This window comes from Ahaetulla prasina, chromosome 8, assembly GCF_028640845.1.
Source record: "Ahaetulla prasina isolate Xishuangbanna chromosome 8, ASM2864084v1, whole genome shotgun sequence".
Classification (NCBI taxonomy): domain Eukaryota; kingdom Metazoa; phylum Chordata; class Lepidosauria; order Squamata; family Colubridae; genus Ahaetulla; species Ahaetulla prasina.
The window spans coordinates 57,639,772-57,665,264 of NC_080546.1; the positions used below are offsets into that span (position 1 = coordinate 57,639,772).

At 36.1% G+C, this 25,493-nt stretch overlaps 1 protein-coding gene across 1 annotated transcript in view; it reads left to right on the forward strand.

Moving 5' to 3' along the window:
• Positions 1-3,994: 3,994 nt before the first annotated feature.
• The window catches only part of GLRA3 (glycine receptor alpha 3), a gene marked incomplete at its 5' end in the record, with an annotated part of 67,132 nt that continues 45,633 nt past the window's right edge, over positions 3,995-25,493 (forward strand). The window contains 3 exons of the mRNA XM_058193801.1: positions 3,995-4,080; positions 15,390-15,517; positions 23,209-23,276. Coding sequence (XP_058049784.1) covers positions 3,995-4,080; positions 15,390-15,517; positions 23,209-23,276 — 282 coding nt within the window. The remainder of the gene's footprint in view (positions 4,081-15,389; positions 15,518-23,208; positions 23,277-25,493) is intronic.

Consider the following 25,493-nt stretch of genomic DNA (forward strand, 5'->3'; position numbering starts at 1 on the left):
GGCCACTGGGACTGTTGTGTCCCACTCCTCCTCTGACGGCCGGGTCGGGGAAGTCCGTATCAAGTGTGCCTCTGCAGCTCTGCCAAAGTCCTATCAGAGTCCTCAGGGCAGGCAGGAATCCAAGTTATGACTTCAGCAATCCAGATTAGACTTTGCCTGACTCAGAGAATGCCAGAAAGCAGATCCTTTATATAGGCCATGGGTGTGGCTCCATGACTCAGCACTTATCCAGGCCTGCTCCTCCTTCCTTTTGGTGATGTCGCCTCCATTCTCCGGAAGCATGGATCTATCCATTGCATCGTTTGTCTCCAGCTGTTAGTAATCCCAGCTCATGGCTGGCTTCAGGCATACATGCTATCGGAGGGAAGTTTGTTTGTTCGGTTTGTCCAGGCATGGTGCCAGGGCTGGGGGCTGGAGGCATGCCAGGACATTCTTCAGCACTATCAGCGTCTGGCAGGAGATAAGAGGGGCCCGGCTGTGGCGGGGGAAGCGAGCGAGGCACAACAGGGACACTGGGAAAGCAGTATGGAAGGCATGGAAGCATGGCAGGACTGTGGGCCCTGGATCGGTTCGGGGACGTGGCCAGCCAGCAATTGCTCCCAGTTCGGCAAACCAGCCCAGTCTTCGCTACCTACTCGCCCGATCCGGTCCAATCCTGTAGCATTTCACCCCTGGATGGAGGTCTGGTTTAGCCAATATCTACCAGTGTTGGCCATGAATGTATTCTTTGTCACTATGTTTAACTATATGTCAACCATAGCTATTCCTGGAGATGATAGACACTAGTGACTTCTCATTTAGACTATTAGTGTCTATTTTGTATAGTGCTATTATTCGAAATAATATTTGGAAGCATTATGTTGCAACCAAACAATTGATCAGCACATTAGTGCATCATTCTAATCCTAATTTTTTGATGATACTAGAGTTAAACCAACACATTTATTTATTGATAGAATAATCTTTGAGACATATTTATCATTATTCATCACAAATTCATCTTAAGTTGCAGCTAATCATTTAGTTGTGGACAACTTACTCTAACTTTATTGCTTTGAATTACCATAGAATCTTTTTGTCTTCATATATGGTGACAAATTTCAAATCCTTGATGTCTGTTACTAATCTATGTCTGGAACATGGATATTTGAAACACAAAAAGGTGGGAGAGTTTCATATTACATTCATATCCTTTCATATTTATGTGAAATAGTCTAAAAACAAATAGGTAAAGTTTTCAGGAAAGATAGAATGGCAAGCTGAATTATCCCACCGCATTCCACATCTCGAGGTCAGAGCTAAAGTAGCTATTATCATATTCTATTGATTTTATTAAAAACAAAGAATGTTAGAAACCAACAAATATAAAAATACAACTTTTCTAAGTGTATTTTAGTGACGTGCTTTTCAGCATTTTGCTGTTTGGGAAGCTGTCTAGATTATTAAGGAACAATAGCCTATGATAAATTGTGATATATTTTAAAGCCCTCATTCTACATGCAATATATCCGAGTCTGGTGATAATAATTACAATTGCAATTGTCTTACTACTCTATAACATTTACTCTGATATTGAGATTGCCCAAGGTAAGCTGTTCTTCCACCAAATAGGAGACTGTTTTTTCTTGTTAGGGAATTATTGCACTACAGTAAATAATTCTCTCTGTCTCTGTCTCTGTTTCTGTCTCTGTCTCTATCTCTGTCTCTGTCTCTCTCTGTCTCTCTGTCTCTCTCTCTCTGTCTCTGTCTCTTTCTCTCTCTCTCTCTCTCTCTCTCCCTCCCTCCCTCTCCCCCTCCCTCTTAAAATATCTTTCTTTAGGTTTCAAATATATTTGCTTATGAATGTGTGATAAAAATTATTCTTGAATATATATTCTAGAAAGTGTTAACATCTCACAGGTTGTTTTTCTTGAAAGAGAAGGTCCATGTCCTATTTTAAAAGGGTGCTTTTAAGAATTTCATTAAAACAATAAAATAAAAAGATTCAACCCAGTGTTTGAAGATAGCATAATTTAATAAGTTACTTTATTTGTGGGTAGTACAGCTAGTATATTCCAATAATAAGAATGCATGACTAAAATGCATAAAGAATAAATCATGAAATCAAATAGTTGCACAGTACAAAAGAAGAAGTACCTTTACATCTGACATGTTTTCAAAAAGTGCTAAACTTGCTTACATGCTTAACTGAACATCTCAAACCAAAATGATTACAGTATACTATAATGCCTTATTCTGCTCAAAGAAGGGTTTTTCCCACTTGTAATGGATATTTTTAATCCTTTGTTAAAAGCAATAAGTACATCAAATCAAAATATGTGAAATAAGTAAAATAAATTGCTACATATGGCACAACATTTTGGGACTACTGAATAATGCATATATAATACAACATTACTTTACAAAGTAGAACCTCTTAATGATTACATTAGAAATGCCATTATGTAAGTACTACTATGAAAAGTATTAGTGATCCCATCAATCTCTAAGGAAAACAAGACAATTACTTTGTTTTTTTTAAAGTGCATATAAAAAGAATCTAAATGTGCTTTCACCTTTATTATACTATGCATTTACAAATAGTAATTGTATTAATTTAATTTGGGTGGAATTTGCTAATTTCTACTTAAGTGATAGTTGATGATTTCATTAAAAATGATGCCTATATGTAAATATAATGCTTACATTAAAAAAATTATTTTTAATGTATAATATTTAAAAGTATTAAAAGTGTGAAATTATAATGCTTATTTTGTCATCACCCACATATTTTGGTATATGTGTTTTATCATTTAGACTCATGTGCCTGTATGTATGCCAGTGCACATAAATAAATAAAATAGAACATGCATCCTCAGAGAAGGCCATTTATGCTGCTGTGTTAGTAGAGCATTTATACTGATAATTTATGAGTGAAAGTTTTACCATCTCCAGTGCATTCCTAGAGAAACAGAAAAAGACAAAAAAAATGGAGATTCAATCCATTTTTTTTGTTGTTTTTTCCTGACTCCCTTTTTGTTTCTCTATCAATGCACTGGAGATGATAAAACTTTCACTCATAAATTATGAGTGAAAGTCTCCACAAGTCTTTCAAATACACAAAAGACTGGTAATTCTCCTTCTCTGGAACTCTAAGATCACACATCCCTTAGCTTAAGGTAGAGTTGCCTCACCATAGGTTTTCTCCAGGCTTCCATAGCTAAACCTTTGATATAAACTTCAAGACAAATGATTCCCAGAGTGACCCATTTTTACATTAAGCATAGCAGGCATACATATCAATCCACGAAAACTCTAAAAAAGCTCTCTCTTTTGGAAGACCTTTTGGCCCTCTCAGTAGTTCTGTCTGTCGTTCTGTCATTCTTTCCTCTCTTTTCTTTGCTAAAGGATATACCTTTGAGGGGATCAGCGTACCAATTTTGTCCCTGCATTTTTGCATCCGGTTCTCTCTTACTCTTCAGTAAAACAACTCTTGCACAGCCTTCTGTCAGTCTGGGAGCTTCCTGACTGGGGTGTGGGGGGGGGGAGTCCACTGCTTTGTCTCCACCTCCTTCCCTTTCTAGCCCTACTATTGCCAGTGTTCAGGAATGTGGCGAATTGGCTTCTGGACAGAGAAGGAAAGAAGGGACAGAGGAAAACCTCCAAGAAGGTGTACTTTGCTGCTGCTTGCCTTTTCCCTATGCCCTTCATTGGCTGCCTGGTCTTGCCCTCTGGGATTAGCCTCTCTCTTTAGATGCACAATACAAACCTCGAGCTGGTTGCCAACAACAACCCAAAAATGCACGACATCCCAACCGCCGGCGAATAGATCATCCTGGGAAAAGACGTCCTCGGCTCGTACAGCTTCTGTCGATTGTCAGGGAGCTCTCCATGGTCCTGAAAACTCGGCAGCTTTTCCAGCTACCGTAGCGATCTCATTCCGAACTCTCCGATCCTTCAGGAGCTTCCCCCTCCCCTTATGACTCGGACACGTTCTTTTGGGAGGAGGTTGTAAATACCTCGCCATACCATGGCCCACATTAAATACCTGCGTGCTGCTGTCTCAGGATTCTATCTGTGGGAAGCTGCGGTGCTGCTCAGGTAAGTCTCGGTAAATATCACAGATATGTTTTGGCTCATGTAAATGGCTAAGGAAAAAAAGTGCCGTGATAGAGCTGTAAAATATTCTATAGACATGGTTTAGGATGATGACCTGGTACATTCTGGACAATATTATTTTGTCTTAATCTCTTGTCCTAATATTTTATTTTGTTTCATAAATACTTTTTAAATTTCAATTTATTATTTTTGCAACTAATTCAAAGCAGCAAACATCCCAATACTCCTTCCTCTTCCTATTTTCCCCACAACAGCAGCTCTGGGAGATGAGTTGGACTGAGAGAGAGTGACTGGCCGAAAAATCACCCAGCTGGCTTTCATACCTGAGACAGGACTAGAACTCAGTTTCTCGGTTTCTAGCCTGGTGCCTTAACCATTAGACCAAACTGTTGGCAGTTCAAATGCCTCTTGCCTCCCTTTGCCCATGATTCAGATACGCTTCTGTTTCCTGCTTTAAACTGTCTCCATTCTCTTAAGCATTATTGCTTCATAGTGTGTTTGGGGGGGGGGCAACACAAATGAAGCAAGGCATAGCAAATGTTCAAAAGGACATAACTTTCATTCTCCTATTAGTGTAACAAAAAGATGAGTCTCAATCAGTATTCAAAGTCTGCTTTTTGGCATCCATGTCTAAATATTATATATCTTTAAGTTTAAGACTACATGATATACTGTTTTCATAAATATATGAGAATTATGGTGTCTCTTCTTAACCTGTCCTTCAAATTTACTTTCATAGAACAAATAAAACAAGAATAATTATATATATGTTACCTAGGACAATAATAACAAAATGCAGTTTAAGTTTCTCCATAAATCTTTTTCCTAAATATCTTCCCCACACTGATGAAATAGAATACAAAAGCTTTTTTTTAATTCAAATACTGTATATTATTAAGACTATCAGATATATTTATCTTTCTTGTAACTGACATCACAAACACTTTCAAACTAAAGTGTTTGGATTTAAGACAGTGTAATTTTATTTAAATGAAATGGGAAGACAAAGCTGGGTTTTTTTAAAAGGTTACCTTAAATAATTTATAGACGTATTACAGACTAGTAAAGCTCAAACATTACATTGGAAATATTCAGTGATATATAAGGTTTACAAATCATGTAGTATAAGGAATCTTTTCAACAAAAATAATATGCCATGCTGCATTTTAACTATTATTAATAATTTTACCAAAATATATGAAATACAAGTCTGTTCTGCTGTTTTGTTTTCAAAAATTGAATACATTTTGCATAACACATATGCCTAAGTTACTGAAAGGACATATCAACTGTCTACAGTAAATAATAGTCTCAAAAAATACAAATAGCAATGGCAAGCCCTTTAAATGTTACTCTTAACGTTGAAAATAATTAGATTTCATTTTTGAGAGAAAAGCATTCACATGAGCTAACACAAAGAATGCAAATTATATAAATAAATTCTGTTTGTAAACTGTATTGAGAAGAGTTTATTTAAATATTTTAGGTCAAAAAGTTAAAAATATAATAATGATATCAATAAAAATATTTCTGATAACAAAAAAAAATATCTCTGGTTGGATAGATGATTCTATTCCTGAATTATAAAAAAAAAATAGAAGTGTATATCCTAGTGAGCAAGAGTCCTTGTATAGACTATGGAATTATTTTCAATTTTACAAATTTGTTGTTATCTAAACACTTTTACAACCAATTATCTTGTGTTTTATGTAAAAAAGAGAAAGAAAGAATATATTCTAGTCTTGTTTATACAGTTTGTTAGCATAGTGAAATTATCTTGTGGATGCTTACCAAACATTACTAAATGTTACTGATAACTTTATATCCAGAAGTGATCATTCTATACATTCCTGTGTATAAGCAGCAATTATGTAGAACAAAATAAAGCAAAACATGTAGAGTGGAAAGAAGGAGAAACTGTTTGTACGAAACTGCAACCCCCCAAAAATTTAGGCCTTAGGGATGGAAATGCCCCCTTCCTCTAATATTTGGGAAGATAATTGAAATAAAGGTAGCTTTTAATATCTTGCATAAATTGTATGGAATTATTTTTATTATAGATATTACATATTTTAATTGTATTTATCCAGATAGAATATGTAACCTGTTCAGAGTAAGTTTCATTTGGAGTAGCCCACAGCCCTGTAAGTAAACAAATATAGTAAAACAATTATTTTATAGAGACGTCTATTCAATAAAAAATAAAAACAGCTAGTAAGTGGTAATATGCACAGTAAAAGATATAGTATTTGACAAACCACATTAACATCATCAAACTGTGCAGAAGTGAATATCATTATACTGTGTTACAATGTTTTTGTAAGATCACTATGGTGAAAAAACATTAAGACAAGTAAGAATTCACAATAAAATGTATGCATTTGTGCTTCTGTGCAAGGGTCCAGCCACTCCAGAATCTTTCCATCCTATTTCATTCTGTTTTTAATTATATATTTATTTAATTATATTATATTTAAAGGCTTTTAAGAAATTAGGATAGATGCAATCAGTCTGTAGTGTCACAGGTTCCCTACCTGTACTTTATGAAAGAGAGTTTTCTTAGCTTATATTTATACCTACAATCCTAGTCCCTCTCCCCATGACCTATAGACTGTTTTGGACTTTAGGAATTCAGAATTTTCCTGTATAGCTGCCTTTAAATATTTGAATAGTTAACAATTATGCATAAACATCTGGTTTTCTTTGCCTGGTCTGTTTTACTACTGGGATAAAATAGACAATCTATTGTCTATTGAATTAATCCATTGGATGAGATCCTAAAGTACATTAGTCACCCATTAGTCATCTTTAACTTGATTTCATTGGAATCAAAGGGTGAGTAACATTGTTTAAATACAATCTGTACTATGTATCTTAATAAGTTTTAATTAGTGATTTTTAGAATGAAGAACAAGTTGGTTCAACACAGTAAAAATGCTGGTATTACCAGTATTACTCATATAAATATAGCGTGCCTTATTTTTCCTGCAATATTTGTATGAATATTATAGAATACAGTAATGCTACTTTCTTGTCATGACTTGACAATGCATTTCCTGTGTTTTGCAGTAAATATATATCATTTACTCTTGCTTAAAACTGTCAGGCTAAAGCAGAAGCCAAGGGTCAAAAATAATTTACAAAAGTTCTTTATTTGTTTCAAGTTGGTATCTTTTTAATATTTAGATTGCACTCTTTTCTCTGATGGGTGGCATCCTTAAAACTATAGGTGATAGTAAACTTCTCCCTGACAGAATGGTGCTAAGACCTTGTTCAGACAGAGAAACCTTTACATTTACCTTTATACATTGGAGAAGATTTACAGTATTCATGTTCATAGAGAGAACTGGCTGAGTTAAACTTTCATGTCAAACATTTGATGTTTTCATTTTCTATGCCACCCTAAGAGACTTTTGCCATTAATAGTCATATACCTGTAGGGCATGTTCATTTGGAATGTGCACAAAACCTTTCTTTCTGCATGATTCCTTGTAGGAGTAAATGGATCTTTTAAAAATTGATGTTCCTGTATTGCATAAATTATAGGCCGATTTAGCCTATTATTATAATACACCCTGACTGACACACCTATGTAGGAACTGGCAGAGCTACATTACAAATGTGAAAAGCATGTCATTGCATGTTTGGTCAAAATATATCAACTGCGATGCAGGGCTTATTATTATTATTTTATTTAATACACGTTCAGGCATAACATGTGTTTGCATGAAATTTCGAACAAAACTATAAAATATCTCAAGATACATGAAAACAGACATAAAAATGTAAACATATTTTTGAAGTCTTCCTTCCTTGGGTTTAGAGAGCAAGAGTTTCCCATTCTTCATGGTAACATCCTAATAGATTCTATATTATCGATTCTATATGATTATTTGTATTGGCTTGTTTCATGTTCTTTTCCAACGATTTGAAAGGGATGCCTGCTTCCCTCCCTCCCTCCCTCTTTCTTTTTTTTCTTCCTTCCTTCCTTCCTTCCTTCCTTCCTTTCTTCTTTCTTCTTTCTTTCTTCTTTCTTTTTTCTTTCTTTCTTTCTTTCTTTCTATTTGCATACATCAATTTTGTACTTAAAGAATCTAGCTTGTTTAACTATTAGAGAAGGCAGCCACATTTTTATTGATAAAGAAGTTATTTTCTGCCAATAATCAACATTACTATTGAAACTAAGAATCTGTATAAAATGAAGAACACGGTCTTCCATAATATACTATAGTTGTGCATTTCTGTAATTGTAGTTAATATACCGGTATATAAACAGCCTCTTTGGAAGTCTCTTAGGTTCCTTGAATAACCGTGTTCAAAATTTTCAGGGATGTAAAACTTGTTTGATGCAATTAGTTTCCTCCTTTCTATGTTTTTTCATTACCCTGTGGGAGAAACTCAAGATAGCAGTCAGTGGGAAGCTCCAGTGAACATGGGGAAGCTTAGCGAACTTTTATGTACATTATGTTCCAAACACTGTCCCAAAGCCCAGAAATTTGGCATTAAATAATGATACTGTTAATGAGAATAGCTGTTTCTTACTAATCGAGTATTAAGATTTTTAGACAGCCCTTTTTTTAATGCCCTGCCAATATTTGATCTACATTAATAGCCTACCTGAGAAAAATGATATTCTTTAGAGTACATTTATCCTTTGGAACTCTTTCTGTCTAGGGACTCATCTAACCTCCTTAAGCTTGTCTTTGCTCATAGGCAAAAAAATAATAATGCACCATTTCATTTCATTTCACCATTCATTTCATCTACCAAACCTCCCAGTTTGGTCTTATATTAGATATGAGAAATGACCAATAACGAAAAATAAGCAAGATATTTTTATAATCAACTATAATGAGGCCTACTATGTTTTTTCTAGAAAACAAATTAAAATGGGCTTTCTATTTATACTTCAAACCCCATGCTGTGTTAAGCTCATTTTCTCACTGGCAGCAGACATAGTATGCCAATCAAACTGAAGTGAACAACAAATAGAAGGAAATCATATTGAGGTTACTAACATTATTCTATATAAACTCTTAACTCCAAGCTAACCCAATAGCAAAAAATTAGAAGCTGAGAACTCCCAGTTTCTCCTAACTGTTACTAGAATTTATGATTTGTTACTTATCGTTAAAAAAAAAATCTCACAAATGAAGGAATACATTCAGGTGTGCACATATGCTTTCATAAAAACACATAATTGTGGTGGTGCAGTGGTTAGAATGCAGTACTGCAGGCTACTTCTGCTGAGTGCCAGCTGTCAGCAGTTTGGCAGTTTTACTGGCTCAAGGTTGATTCAGCCTTCCATCCTTCTGAGGTCAGTACAATGAGGACAAATTGTTGGGGCCATATGCTGACTCTGTAAACTGCTTAGGGAGGGCTGTAAAGTACTGTGAAGTGATATATAGCAGGGGGTCTCCAACCTTGGAAACTTGAAGACTTGTGGACTCCCTATTAATATTCATTCTTAAGTCATCAGAAAAGTTTGATGACATAAATCACACTTTCTCCAAAGCCAAGCCTGACTGTAACAGCAATGAAGCCAAGAAATGGTATTGTCCTTACTGTTGTTCTTACTATTTTTAAAGTAAGTTCAGGTTGTGCAGTGATTGGTGGATTCTATGGCATCCTTTCTCCTACAACCCAGCATCACCTATCAGCAGGATCAAACATCTATTGCTGTCCAGAATTTCTGGCAGAATAGGCTGGAAGGATTCTGAACATTATGGGGGATGGATTTGCCACAGAATTAACAGTAATTTGAGATTAAAAATATATTACTATATCTATCCCTACAACCAAGTGACAAAGTCTTTCTTGGACTTCTTAGTTTTAAGGGCATTTAACTTTGAGGTTAAACAAACAAATTTAGGGTAAGATACTCAGGAAATCACAAAACAACTTGCACTGAGTTTCCTATCTCAGACTGTTGGAAAAATGGCTTGAAAACCATGATAGTTTTTGACTGTCTCCCTGCACTATTTATAAATGTCAATATTTTTTAAAAGTAGAATAATTTTGTAATTGTTTTGTTATTGATTATGAAAATAATTCCAAAATTTAGATACATAAAAACAAAAACAAAAAAACCAAATAAAAAGAATAGCAGCAGCATCAAAAGGATGCTTTACTTTAAACTGAAAAAACATTCCTAGATAAATAAAAATACTTTGATGGTGCTGGATGAATCTATTATGTTTAGTGTTGACATAATTGAGCACATTGCTTCATAACAAATTCTTTCCAGATATGCTCCCATCACGATAGTAGATCTTGATGGGAAACCACCCATCTCACCCTAATTATTATTAGTAAAACAGAAAAAAAGTAATTTTAATCCAAATAATCTAAAATTCTAGAATCAAATTCCATCAGTCTTTTATTTCATACTATTTGTATTTTCAATTCAAATCAATTACATATCATGGTTTTTAGGAATTTTTCAAGCAGTCTATTATCCCAAATCCCTAGATTTCCTTTAAAAATAACTGATATACTTAATCCTTAATACTGTACTTTGAAGCCATTACCTTTGTCCTAGGTAAAAGAAAAGGTTCTCTGTCCAGTCATGTCCAACTCTAGAAGGCAATGCTCATTTCCATTTCTTAGCCAGCCAGGGTTGTCCAAAGAGGCTTCTGTGGTCAGGTGGCCAGTGTGACTATATGCCAAGGTCCACAGAGTACTGTTACCCTCTCACCGAAATGGTACCTATTTATTCTCATATGTCTGCTTCCAAACTACTAGGGGGATAGGAGCTGGGGCAAGGATGGAAGCTCATCCTGTCATCAGGTGCTCGGGTCTGGAACCCACGCTGTCAGCTTTCCAGCTGACAATCTCAGGGTCTTTAACCACTGAGATATCACACCCCCATAATTGTCATGCTTTACAGCAGCTGCCTGCAATTACTGCAGGTTCAAGCCCCACCAGGCCCAAGGTTGACTCAGCCTTCCATCCTTTATAAGGTAGATAAAATGAGGACCCAGATTGTTGGGGGCTATAAGTTGACTTTGTATATAATATACAAATGGATGAAGACTATTGCTAACATAGTATAAGCCGCCCTGAGTCTTCGGAGAAGGGCGGGGTATAAATGCAAATAAAAAATATATATGCGGATTTGTTTATTTAGAAATGTTGTTATATTACTCTGGCTTCTACAGGCAGTCCTCAACTTACAACAGTTCATTTAGTAACCAATTCAAAGTTGCAATATCACTGAAAAAAGTGGCTTGTGACCGTTTTTCACCGTTACAATCATTACAGTATCCCCATGGTCATGTGATCAAAATTCAGATGCTTGGCAACTGACTCATATTTATGACAATTGCAGTGTTCCTGGGTCACGTGATCCCCTTTTGCAACCTTCTTACAAGCAAAGTCAGTGGGGAATCCATATTCATTTAACAATTAATTTAATTACTAATTAAACAAGTGCAGTGATTCACTTAGCAACTGTGACAAGAAAGGCTGTAAAATGGGGCCAAATTCAGTTAACAAATGTTTAGCAACAGAAATGTTGGGCTAATTGTGGTTGTAAGTCGAAGAGTAGCTGTGTATCACTGGTCCTGTATTTTTATTATTTCCAGTAAAAATAACATTGTATAAGGACAAAGTGCTCGTTATTCCCATCCTAAGAATTGATGAATGGATTTTCTTAGGTTTATGAAAAATTATAAAGCTTCGTTTCTATGCCTGTCTGTATGTAGCTTTATTCCTGTACGTAAAAGTGTTGGTAGTCTGCTTCTCCCTGGATAAGGCTTTGAAACAGTTTTCTTACATAAAACAATTACGTGCTCTGTATAAATCCTGTTTACTGCACATTGCTTACTCTAATTGCTCTTGGCCACTACAAAGTAATATATTGCTGGATTTACAGGCCTTTGCTTTGATTCAACATGCTTCATTTTAAAGCTACCAGATCTTGGCTTCAAAACTCTAGATAGTCATTTACTCTCAGTAAAAAAAAGCCATAGAAAACTGAAGTCTGGAGTTTTGTAGCACAAATTTGGTAGTACATTGCTTACATTTTTATTCTTAAATAACACTCAAGATCCAAGGTAGTAGCAGAATTGTACTAAAATTGATATTTAGTTTTTATTAGCTCTTTGTGCTTTAATGAAGAATTTGTATTCTTACTTAAACACGAATATACAGTAATGTGTTTCCTTCCTTGTTTTCATGATATTGTCTACTATGAACTCTGGTGGCACAATGGTTAAAATGCAGTATTGTAGGCAAAACTCTGACCACAGCCTGGAGTTCGATCCTGACAGGGCTCAAGATTAACTCAGCTATTTATCCTTCCGAGATTTGTAAAATGAGGATCCAGATTGTTGGGCACAATAAGGAAATAATGCTTCTACATTGTAAACTGCCCAGAGAGTACTGTAAAGTGCTATAGGATGGTATATAAGCCTAAATGCTATTGCTATTATTTCATCTCCATTCATAAGTGAGGGTATAGAATGGTATGAGCACAGCCCTGCTGTCTCTGGAATTGTTTTACAGGGTCTTCTGCTTTGGAGATTGGGAAAGAACCATTTCTTCTAAATCACTAGGCCAATTCCGGGATATATCAACCTGAATATCAACTGACTAGCAGTAAAAATAAGAAACCTTCACAATAGAACTCTCCCTTTGTATGTCAAATGTTGTTTGCAGTGCTTTTGGAGACAGATTTGTCATCTGGGATAGCACAAATAGTCTAACTATTTCAATAAATAGGGAACAATATTGCTTGATCTAAAAATGGTACCAAATGCTTTGCTTAAGAACTTTCAAAAATGAATAAAACCATCCAAGAAATTAAAAATGCCAAAAATAGGCAAATTATGAAAAAGACAGAGGGACATGAAATAAGATTGTTGATCGAACAAAAAATTGATGGGAAGAGCAAGAGATTTTAAAAAGATATATATCTTCTTTATTGATTATAACAAGATTTCAGAATAACAGAATATCTGAGTGGAAGGGACCTTGGAATCCCATCTAGTCAAGCCTCCTGCTCAGGCTGGAAACCTTATACCATTTCAGACAAATGGTTGTCCAATCTCTTCTTAAAAACTTCCTGTTTTTGTAGAGTTGTGGAGCATTCACAACTTCTGGAGGCAAGTTGTTCCACTATTAATTGTTCTGTCAGGAAATTTCTTCTTAGGTTGCTTCTCTCCTTGATTAGTTTCCATCCATTGCTTCTTGTTCTGCCTTTAGGTGCTTTGGAGAATAGATTGACCCCCTCTTCTTTGTGGCAACCCCTGAGATATTGGAACACTGCTATTACGTCATCCGGATTCCTTCTTTTCATTAAATTAGATATACCTAATTCCAGCAACCATTCTTTATATGTGTTAGCCTCCAGTCCCCCAATCATTTTTGTTGCTCTTCTCTGCACTCTTTCTATAGTCTCAACATCTTTTTTACATCGTGGCAACCGAAACTGGATCCAGTTTTCCAACTGTGGCTTTACCAAAGCATTATAAAGTGGTATTAACATTTCACATGATCTTGATTCTATCCCTCTGTTAATGAAGTCTAGAACTGTGTTGGCTTTTTTGGCAGCTGCAGCACACTGCTGGCTCATATTTAAATGGTTGTCCAGTAGGACTCCAAGATCCCTCTTACAGTTACTACTATTGAGGGAGGTACCGCTTATACTGTACCAGTGCAATATATATACCAAAACAGTATATGTTTTTCTTGCCTAAATCTAGAATTTTACTTGTTTCACTATTGAATTTCATTTTGTTAGATAGTGCCCAATGTTCAAGTTTGTCAAGATCCTTCTGTATCTTAAGCCTATCTTCTGAAGTGTTGGCTATTCCTAATAGCTTGGTGTCATCTGCAAATTTGATGTGTGCCCATCTATCCCCTGGTCCAAATCATTGATGAAGATGGTGAAGAGTACTGGGCTTAAAACAGAACCATGGGATACCTCACTGCATACTTTCATGTAGATGCAGTTCCATTGAGGACTACACATTGAATACATGGTCATGGTGGTGATGGTGTCTAATCCACATTTTTCTATCTTATGAAGTAGTGGGTTGTGGTATATTTTATCAAATGGCTTACTACATAGGTTTCTGTGTAGATCATAGCTGAATGTGAAATTTATAATAATCATGGTCATGCCAGAACTTTTTTTTTAGAAACTCTTATTATGAAGCTAAGTAAAACTTGAATTTGGAAAAACAGTGATTCAAAATAGAGAAGAAGGCGAACCATGTTGTATTTTGTCTCCATATTTGGCTAAATTAGTTTTTTATAATTAACAAGTAGAAATTATGTAATGTGATTAGAAGGTAGACAAGAAGTTTGAGAGAGATTTGAGGAAGGTACCTGAAGGGAAAACAGTGGAACGGATCAAGTCTTCTGTGTATTTTCAGCCAAAATGGTGGCTACTGAGGATTCCATAATCCTTGGTCAGAGGCCTAGATATTGATAGTTTTTGTGATGCATATAACAGATAGTTATTTGTCTGGGATTTTAAAAAATAACATATAACAATACTTTCGCTTTTTACTTTCTTACACAGGTACTTTGCATGGCTACTACAAGATGAAGAAGCTAAGACTATTAGATCTGAGCTGTTAAAAAAACCCACTATATAGTAGCTAAAAATGATAGCTTTCCTGTTAAGGTTAAAGGCATATAGTGGCCAAATGAATTTTGATAAATATTGGGCTTGTTTTTTGTAATTTTGGCTAATTACAAAATGTTAACCCTAACCTTTTCTAGTTCTCAGCAGCTTTATGTAAAATACAAAGTATTACATAATCAATTTTATAAAATATTGTCTTCCCTCACCAGCAGATTCATCTTTGGTACATTTATCTTTCGATGATGATTAACAGGATGCTTTAAATATTACTAGTATTAGTTATTAATAGGTAATACTTCTGCTATTAACAGCAGTTTATTTTTTTTAAAAAATAGTCATAGTTATGAGCCCATTGTTAGCTGGATCCTAATACTACATTCCAAGATTTAAAGAAACACTTTTATTTTATATTATATTTATTTGCTTAATATAATTATATACTGCTTCAGTTGGATAGATTCTAACTGATGTACAATTAATTAATCCATATAAAATGAATCAAATATGAATTAAGAACAAAAAACATATGCCTTACAGTTAACAGAAAAAATCCTCATTTTTCATGTTAAAAATTGAAATTAAACTATTGATTTGATAATACCTCCCCAACTTTTAAATGTAATTTCACTCTTGATTGTACTTCTATTTTATTGTCTTTAGAAATATTTATGGTTACAAATTTTCTTGCTTTTAGTTTGGTGGCCACCAAGGAAACTGACAGTGCGAGATCCCGTAGTATGCCAATGTCTCCTTCAGATTTTCTGGATAAATTAATGGGAAGAATGTCTGGCTATGATGCAAGAATCAGACCAAATTTCAAAGGTAATTTAATCTTCTGGGTTATTTATTTCATTCCAATATTTTCATTTATGCTAAAAGTTGTTTCTAAATTACTTTCTTAAACAACACATTTAGCTAAAACTGTAATTTAGATTACAGCCTTGATTCTATACATTTTAGTAAAAAAAAATATTTCTATCCATATTGAAATTTGGAAAGAATTTTCAAGGGAGAAGCTTAATTGAAGATGAAGCATATTTTATTTTGTTAAAAAAAGAATAGAGTAGATACTCTATTGTATGAATTACAATGTAAAAAGGATAATTATGGAAAGTTTGTAAAGAATATGAAAGGGTTTATTTTGTATTTACACAAATATATTTGAAATTAGGATATTTAAAATTATGTTAAATAAGGCACCTAATTTCAATAATACTAACTTGCTAGTGAAGGAAGACATAGTCTGTTAATTGAGCAATAATATCATAACCAACATGTTATTTCAGTGAAATCTAGGGTCCTTGCAGCTATTAAAATCCTATTATTTTTATAATTAAATTAACACATTTTTTGTAATTCTAGATAAGATTAATATTAGTGTTAATATTGTTTGTTTGTTTGTTTGTTTGTTTGTTTACATTTATACCCCACCCTTCTCCGAAGACTCAGGGCGGCTTACAATGTATAAGGCAATAGTCTCATTCTATTTGTATATAACTATATATATATATAACTATATATATATATATATATATATAGGTCTTTGGTTGTTCGGGTTTTCTCCCGTGTAAAATTGGAAGTGTCTTGGCGACGTTTCGACGAAGTCTCATTCGTCATCTTCAGGCTTCAGCTTCGTGCTTCTGGGAGCAATGTGTGATCGCAGCTGTTTCTTCCTTTTAACTGCTAGTGGGGGTTTGAACTGATTGGGTGGGAGCTTGGCTGTGCTCTGATTGGATGGGGGTTTTTCTGTGCTCTGATTGGCTGGGGGTGTGTCCTGTGTTGGTGGGGGCTTGGTTGTGCTCAGTCTAATCTGTGCTGCAGGGGGATTTGAGCTGGTGAGCTGCACTGCTGCTGTTTGGCTTCGTGTTCGTGGTCGTGCTACATCTTCGTAGTGGGTGTCAGTCTGCTGCATGTATGGATTGGAGGGGTTTGAAGTGGCTAATGTTGCAGCTGCAGTCTGGCTTCTGGTCCTTGGTCGTGCTTCCTGATCAGTGTGGGTTTGGGTGTGCTTTCTGGGTGGATGTGTGGTGGTGACAGATTAGACTGAGCACAACCAAGCCCCCACCAACACAGGACACACCCCCAGCCAATCAGAGCACAGAAAAACCCCCATCCAATCAGAGCACAGCCAAGCTCCCACCCAATCAGTTCAAACCCCCACTAGCAGTTAAAAGGAAGAAACAGCTGCGATCACACATTGCTCCCAGAAGCACGAAGCTGAAGCCTGAAGATGACGAATGAGACTTCTGAAGCGCCAAGACACTTCCAATTTTACACGGGAGAAAACCCGAACAACCAAAGACCTATATATATAACTATATATATAACTATATATATAACTATATATATATATATATATATATATATATATATATATATATATATATATATATATATATATATATATATATATATATATATATATATATATATATAACTATATATATAACTATATATATAACTATATATATATATATATATATAACTATATATATATTTATATATATATAAATATAACTAATACTAGTAATATTATCTGATCAGTAACACAAACAAAAATCTATGAATAGGGATACAGTGAAAACAAATGCATCATACTGAAATTTAAAAAGTAATTTTGTTATTAATTTATTTCTTTGTGGCCTCAGGTACATTTCTTTTTATTTTTCCTATGAAATTTTATTGAATGATTGATAATCTTCTTGTGTTTTTAGAATTTCACATTCATTTGATTGTGAATTTATATTGTATTTACTATTATTGCTGTCATTTTTATCCGTACTGTGCTGGATTCTATGTTAGTTTATTTTAAAAAATCATTAAGCACAATAAGAATAAAAATCTGGATTAAACTCTATAATTGTATCTTGTTACATGTTTGACTGAGTGGCATACTATCCATTATTAGTTATTATTAATTGGAAGTAAAATCCATAGTGGAAAGTAAAGAGTGCATGGCATAATAAAAAATAAAAATTCCTTAGCAACTTTTATTCTATAGTTTTTCGGCAGCAAATAAATTTAACAAACAAACAAACAAATAAATATTCCAAGCTGATATCAGTAAGGGTGGTCAAATGTCCAAAAGCAAAATAGTTGGGACTAAAAGTTGGATGCTAAAGAATGGAAAGAAATCATGGCATTTAAAATTTTGTGATGGAGGGAAAATTGGTGATTTCACCAGAAAAGGGAATTATTTAATATGCTAATTTTTAACAACCACATAGCAGGTAGTTCAATCATGCTCCCTTTTACATTGGGAATTTAATGTATATATGTGAGTGCTTTGGTTGCTTCAGTTATTTAAAATATGTAGGAGATGACATGAGTTTTTTCAATGTTTTTCTTTCCACATACTTGCTTTTATTTGGCTGTTTATTGTATTGGCTGTATTTATTCGATTTTTATACCGCCCTTCTCCCGAAGGACTCAGGGCGGTTCACAGCCACAATAAAAAACAATGACAATGTACAGATAAAAACAAAGATTAAAAAACTTATTATATGTTTGGCAAAAATTTAAAACATTATACCGTTAAAAACTCCATAAAATTTGTATCAAATATAAATATTAAAATTAAAACTCCTTAAAATTTAAAATTCCTAAGCCAGTCCTGCGCGAATAAACAGATACGTCTTCAGCTCGCGGCGAAAAGTCCGAAGGTCAGGCAGTTGACGCAGTCCAGGGGGAAGTTCGTTCCAGAGGGTAGGAGCCCCCACAGAGAAAGACCTTCCCCTGGGGGCCGCCAACCAACTTTGCTTGGTGGACGGCACCCTGAGAAGTCCCTCTCTGTGTGAGCGTACGGGTCGGTGGGAGGCGTTTGGTAGCAGTATGCGGTCCCGTAAGTACCCTGGCCCTAAGCCATGGAGCGCTTTAAAGGTAGTAACCAAAACCTTAAAGTGCATCCGAGAGACCACAGGCAGCCAGTGCAGCCTGCGCAGGAGTGGTGTTACATGGGAGCCACGTGCGGCTCCCTCTATCACCCGCGCAGCTGCATTCTGAACTAACTAGAGCCTCCGGGTGCTCTTCAAGGGGAGTCCCATGTAGAGAGCATTGCAATAATCCAAGCGAGAGGTAACAAGAGCGTGAGTGACCGTGCATAGGGCATCCCGGTCTAGGAAGGGGCGCAACTGGCGGATCAGGCGGACCTGATAAAAAGCTCTCCTGGAGACGGCCATCAACTGATCTTCAAATGACAACCGTCCATCCAGGAGAACGCCCAAGTTGCGCACCCTTTCCATTGGGGCCAATGATTCGCCCCCAACAGTCAGCTGCAACTGCAGCTGACTGTACCGGGGTGCCGGCATCCACAGCCACTCCGTCTTGGAGGGATTGAGCTTGAGCCTGTTTCTCCCCATCCAGACCTGTATGGCTTCCAGGCACTGGGACAGTACTTCGATAGCTTTGTTGGGGTGGCCTGGGGTGGAAAAGTACAGCTGTGTATCGTCAGCGTACAGTTGGTACCTCACCCCAAAGCCACTGATGATCTCACCCAGCAGCTTCATATAGATGTTGAACAGGAGAGGCGAGAGAATCGACCCTGTGGCACCCTACAAGTGAGGTGCCTCACGGTCGATCTCTGCCCTCCCATCAACACCGTCTGCGACCGGTCAGAGAGATAGGAGGAGAACCACTGATAAACGGTGCCTCCCACTCCCAAACTCCCCAACCGGTGCAGCAAGATACCATGGTTGATGGTATCAAAAGCCGCTGAGAGGTCTAGTAGGACCAGGGCAGAGGAGCAACCCCTGTCCCTGGCCCTCCAGAGATCATCCACCAATGCGACCAAAGCCGTCTCCGTACTATATCCGGGCCGGAAGCCGGACTGGAACAGGTCTAGATAGACAGCTTCATCCAGGTATTGGGGTAGCTGACATGCCACCACACTCTCTACAACCTTCGCAACAAAGCGAAGGTTGGAGACCGGATGATAATTTCCCAAAACAGCTGGGTCCAGGGAAGGCTTCTTGAGGAGGGGTCTCACCACCGCCTCTTTCCCAGGCGGCAAGGAAAACCCCTTCCAACAAGGAAGCATTAATAATCCCCTGGAAACAGCCTCATGTCACCTCCTGTGTGGCCAGCACCAGCCAGGAGGGGCACGGGTCCAGTAAACATGTGGTGGCATGCAACCTCCCCAACAACCTGTCCACATCCTCGAGAGCTACAGGGTCAAATTCATCCCAAACAATCTCAACAAGATGAGTCTCTGCCCTCTCACCTGGATCATCCCAATTTTGATCCAGACCATCCCGGAGCTGAACGATTTTATCGTATAGATAACCACTAAACTCCTCGGCACGGCCCTGTAAGGGGTCATCCCGCACCTCCTGATGAAGGAGAGAGCAGGTCACCCGAAACAGGGTGGCCGGGCGGTTATCTGCCGATGCAATGAGGGAGGAAACGTAGGAATGCTTTGCTTTCCTCAGTGTCACTAGGTAGGTCTTAGTATAAGACCTAACTAGTGTCCGGTCAGCTTCGGAACGGCTGGATCTCCAGGTACTCTCCAGGCGTCTTCTCCGGCATTTCATCTCCCTCAGCTCCTCAGAGAACCAAGGGGCTGGTTGAGATCTACGCCGGGTCAGAGGCCGCAAAGGCACAACACGGTCTAAAGCCCCAGCCACGGCCTGTTCCCAGGCTGCAACTAGTTCTTCAGCCGTGCCGTGGGCCAGATCCTCAGGGAACGGCCCAAGCTCCGTCAGGAACCTCTCCGGGTCCATCAGGCGCCTGGGACGGAACCACCGTATTGGTCCCGTCTCCCTGCGGTGGTGGGTAGCGGTCCGAAAGTCCATTTCTCTAGTGCCATTTCTCATGTGCATGCTCCACAATCTGTTATTCCTCTGTCCTTGCTCATTCCTCAGCTCGACTTAGCTCACTCCTCACTCATCGGCTCAGGCTTTGCTCATCTTCCTGCTTGCACAGAGTCCATATACTCCAGCGGGTCAACCTAGGGTTGGATGTTGCAGGTTTTTTTGTTAGGTTACTGTTTTGTTATATATAAAAATCATGATCTCTCTGGAAACCCCTAGTGGCCTTTTGAAGAATCCTAGGGTTTCCAAATCTTGGTTGAGAAAGCCTGGTCTAGCATATATAAAATACTGCCAAAATAGGTAAATTTATTTCAACAATTCCTTATGATTAGATCTATATAATAGATGCTTTTTCACAATAGCCTTAGAGCAAAGGATTAGAGCAGATTTACCAAACTGCTTCATTTGCAGACACAGTCTGCAAATCACACAAATATTGTAGACACAAAATACCTAACAATGATGTGTAGCCATGTAATGCTACACTGATCCTTGGACCATTGGAGATAAATTGGGACGGGTATAAACTTCTATAATTATTTAAGATGAAAGATACTTCTAATATTGCATTATAATTTCACTACTTTTCATTCCTACACAACTATTTCCAGGATTTAAGCTGTTAATATTTATTTATCACTGTTTAGCTTATCAGCACAACTTCCATTTCAATTTAATGTAAAGCTATTCGGAACAAAAGATTATTTCAAACAAATAATTTCCCTTCCTTTCTTTGTGCTTTTAAAAAGATCTCAGAAAAGAAGATATAAATAGAAAGCTTAAGTCTTAGTAATTCATTTAGTGATTAAATTCTGAAGCTTAAAATATATACAGTACAATCATCCTGATCTACTATATTATAGTGTAGAATGGGACAGATATAAACCCATTAGTGGATTTTGCAACTTCAAAATATTTATGATATTGTGTGGTATTTTCCCCCGTCCCCCAGTGATAATTTGTGGTATTTTACAAGTACTCAGGTTCCAGTTAAGCAGAAAGCAGAAAACAAAATAAACAAAATATTATGTATCCACATTGCTATACATCTGAAAAATAAAAATACGTAGGAATTATATACATCTAATTTAATTAGGTCAAGTAATTTTGTTTAAATTTAATCAAAATTAAAAAGGAAGTTACCATGCTGCAAAATAAAACATCAGCTTGAAAATTTTATATTATTGTTTTTATAAATTTACAATAGGTCTCACGGTCCTTTAAAAAAAAAGAATGGCTACAGCATTATTTATTAGTTTGTATCTGCTTATAAGAAGGAAAAAAGCTATAGGTAGTTAGCAGATGTCCTATAAGAATGTGATAGCAAGTAAAGCTACTATATTTTTTTCTATTGAATTAGTGTTTGGTGACTGGCCATTATAAATTGGGCAATTATTTCATCAACGGGGTTTGATCATTCACACATAAAACATGAAAGTGATATTAAGATAGGCAGCTAATAATCATATGATCATATTCATTTCACTAAGATACATTGAACCATTAGGGAAGATTTAGATATGAGAACAGAATTAAATTTTTCTCTTTAATTTAATTATAAGAAGGCATGTTTCAAATGATTTTTTAAAAAAATGTTAACACTATAGTAATTGGCCAGAAATGGAGTGACTTCCCTTTCACTAATATATTCATGTCATTTGTTGGAAATATTTTACATTTTATTTGTATACTGACCTATGATGTAAACAGGTTTTAAATAGAAGAGTTTTTGCCTCTAAATGTTTGCAATTACAATGTAAAACATGTGAATCATGAAACTAGCATTAAATACTCCTATTACCTTTTGGAATTATACAACATGATTAGGTTGAATTGGATTGGATTGAATTGGAGGAATAGCTTTGTGAAATAATGTCACTTTTAGTCATTGTGCTGTAGACCTGCATTGTCTATTGCAAGGGTGTCAAACTCAATTTCATTGAGGGCCGCATCAGGGTCGTGTTTGACCTGGGGGGGGGGCAGGGTGAGTGTGGCCAGGGTCGGCATGGCCAGCTCGACATCACTCATGTTGGGAGCACCTGTGAGATGGCCCGAGCACTCTGCCAGCGAAAACAGGCTCCTGAGCTCCATTTTCAGCTGCGATGGTCTCCTGCAACCCTTTGCCTCTGAAAACTGAGCGTGGAAGTGCCACCTGCAGTCCTTGTGAGCTCTATTTTCGGCTGTGATGGCCTTCTGACATCCTCTGCCAGCGAAGACAGAGCTCAGGAGCGCCTCATGCAGCCCTCCTGGGCTCCATTTTCACTGGCAGAGGCACTGTGGGCTGGACCTTCACTGTTTCCAGGGTGGCCCTGCAGGCCAGATTAAGCACCCCATGGATCTGGCCCCCAGGTCTTGAGTTTGACACCCCTGGTCTATTGTATCCTTCAAAGTAAAATCAACTACTCAATAAGTGCACAAAATTATCTTTCAAAAGCATCCAGATATTTGATTCAACTATCATGAATTCTTTATTGTTTAAAAACAATAGTTTTAGAAGCTTGGTCAATTACTAAATTTCAAGAATTACCAGTATCAATCCAATATAGACACATGATTACCATGTCAGTACAATATTAATTATTCAAACCAAACCCTTAAAAATATCTTTCTTTTCCACTGAAATTTAGCCTTTTAATAAATTTTGAAAATGGTACAAACTTCACTTTCATATAGACACTAATTTCTTCATGCCTTAATGTTTTATAGGGCCTCCAGTAAATGTTACATGCAACATCTTTATTAATAGTTTTGGATCCATTGCAGAAACAACAATGGTAAGATGCTCTTTATGGAAAATTCGACATATTAAAGTTTATTTATTTAGCATATGGCATCATTGATATACAACTAAAACACATTATATATATTTTTAGACAGAAATATAAGTTTCAATGAAACATCAGCAAATATATATATATTCAAAATTCAAGATAAAATATTAAATTAAGGTAAAATTATAATAAAAATAACATAATGTAGCATTATAAGTTACAATAGGATAAATGTTATAATCGCTAAGAAGCTAACCATCTAACTGCAACATATTTGAGTGACAGTTGTACCCAAATGACTTTGAAATAAGTGACTTAATATGTGTAAGAATGAAAGGTGGAGCAAGTAAAAATATTATGCATTTATTGCATAATAAGTATATATTATTCAATGTAATTCCAATGCGCCTTAATAAATATGATTCCATTCATTCTTTAGAAAGGAAAAAGAAAATCCTGAATCCTCCTTTCATCAACCCTTTTCACATTGCATAACACTGTCAACTGATTGCTTATGCACACAGCTTATTTTCTGATTCTTTTTGTTAGCTTATCATGGATCATTTTTAGAATCACATCATTTTTTGTACAATACTAAAACAAAATTAACCTTCTTCAGTTGCTGCCTTCCATTTATTGTTAAATTATTACTTTACCTATTTATTCTCTTTATATATCAGTTCTTATTGTTACACTAACACTTTCTGTGTACATCATGTTGAATTGCTTATTTCTGTATGTATCTAATACTTCTCTCTAAGGTTTGAAATAATTCAGTGGTTTAAAATAAATAAGTGCAGCAATTAAATCAGATTTTTCCTCTAGTCAAAATAATGGATTGCTGATTGTATTTAGTGTCATATTGATCTTTTTCCTTTCTCTCCTTGGGCTTCTTACTGTCCCTTTGCATTACTTTTATTCATTCAAAATTACCATCTTTCCTGACCAGAATTTTCTTCTATGTTTATTTATTGTTTGCTATCATATTCATATACTTTTTAAGTCTCTCTGTTCATTGATATTCCTCTTTTTCCTCTCCTTATTTGTTTGTGTAGTTATTTATTTATTTTGTGGATAACTTAAAAAAATTAAATTAACGATTCCATGAGCAACTTGTCTGAAGGAACAAAACCTCTCTTCCATATATTCCCTTAGCTTAAAGTGGCTTATCCAAACATCTTAACCCAAAGCCTGGCAAAAGAATTAGTATTTTAAAGCAGGGGTCTCCAATCTTGGCAACTTTAAGACTTGTGGACTTCAACTCCCAAAGTTCCACAGCCAGCAAAGCTAAACAAATGACATTTCTTAATCGATGAGTTTTGAAACAAGCTGACTCTATTGGAGTGCACAGAAAGTTAAATACTATGGGGAAACAAATAGACCCTATGGTATTTATGGTTTTATAAGCAATAACTAGCACTTTGAATTGCATCCAGAAACTAATTGATAAAGAATATGTTTACATGTCAGTTTTTTATGGATATAACAAGGTCTTCCCCTCCCATAGTGACTTAATGAATGGAAATGTAGCCAAATCCATAAATAAAAGTGTACTTCTGATTCTTAATAGTACATTAATTCATTTTAATAATGGGGAATAGCAAATCTAAACACATTAATTTGCTTCTGTCACATAAAGAAATGGAAAAGTATTTGAAGTGGAATCATATTTGAACTGTACATCCATTGGATCTGTCATTTTATGCAAACCATATGGTGAAAGTCCCTGATTGCGGAACAGGAATAAGGACATCTATTCTGATCAGACTGACTGTGCTTGTTCAGCTTTCAATAGAACTTTTCCTTGTATCCAGAGACTTCTTCATTTCATCTCTCATTTTAATCAAGAATGAAAACTGCAATTTTGAATACATATTGCACATACCAATCTCCAGGGCCCTGAATACAAGCAGTTATAATTTTTCATTACACCAAGTACACAGTTTTCATCAGCTAGTATTAAATTGTAGTCCTGATTTCAGAGATTGCCAGTATCTAACGGTTTCCAATTTTTAAATTATACATCTTTGCAGCTAAAATGATTTTTTTTTTGCCAAATTTAGTCAGGATCAAAGCAGTCATTTTATAATATGAACTTTAATATTCTTTAACTTTTTTTATAAGACAAAATAAAATTTTAACCACCTGGAGTCAGCTGGTTGAGTTGGACAGCCTTAGAAATTGAATAAATAAATAAAATTAAACTAGGCCACTTATGCA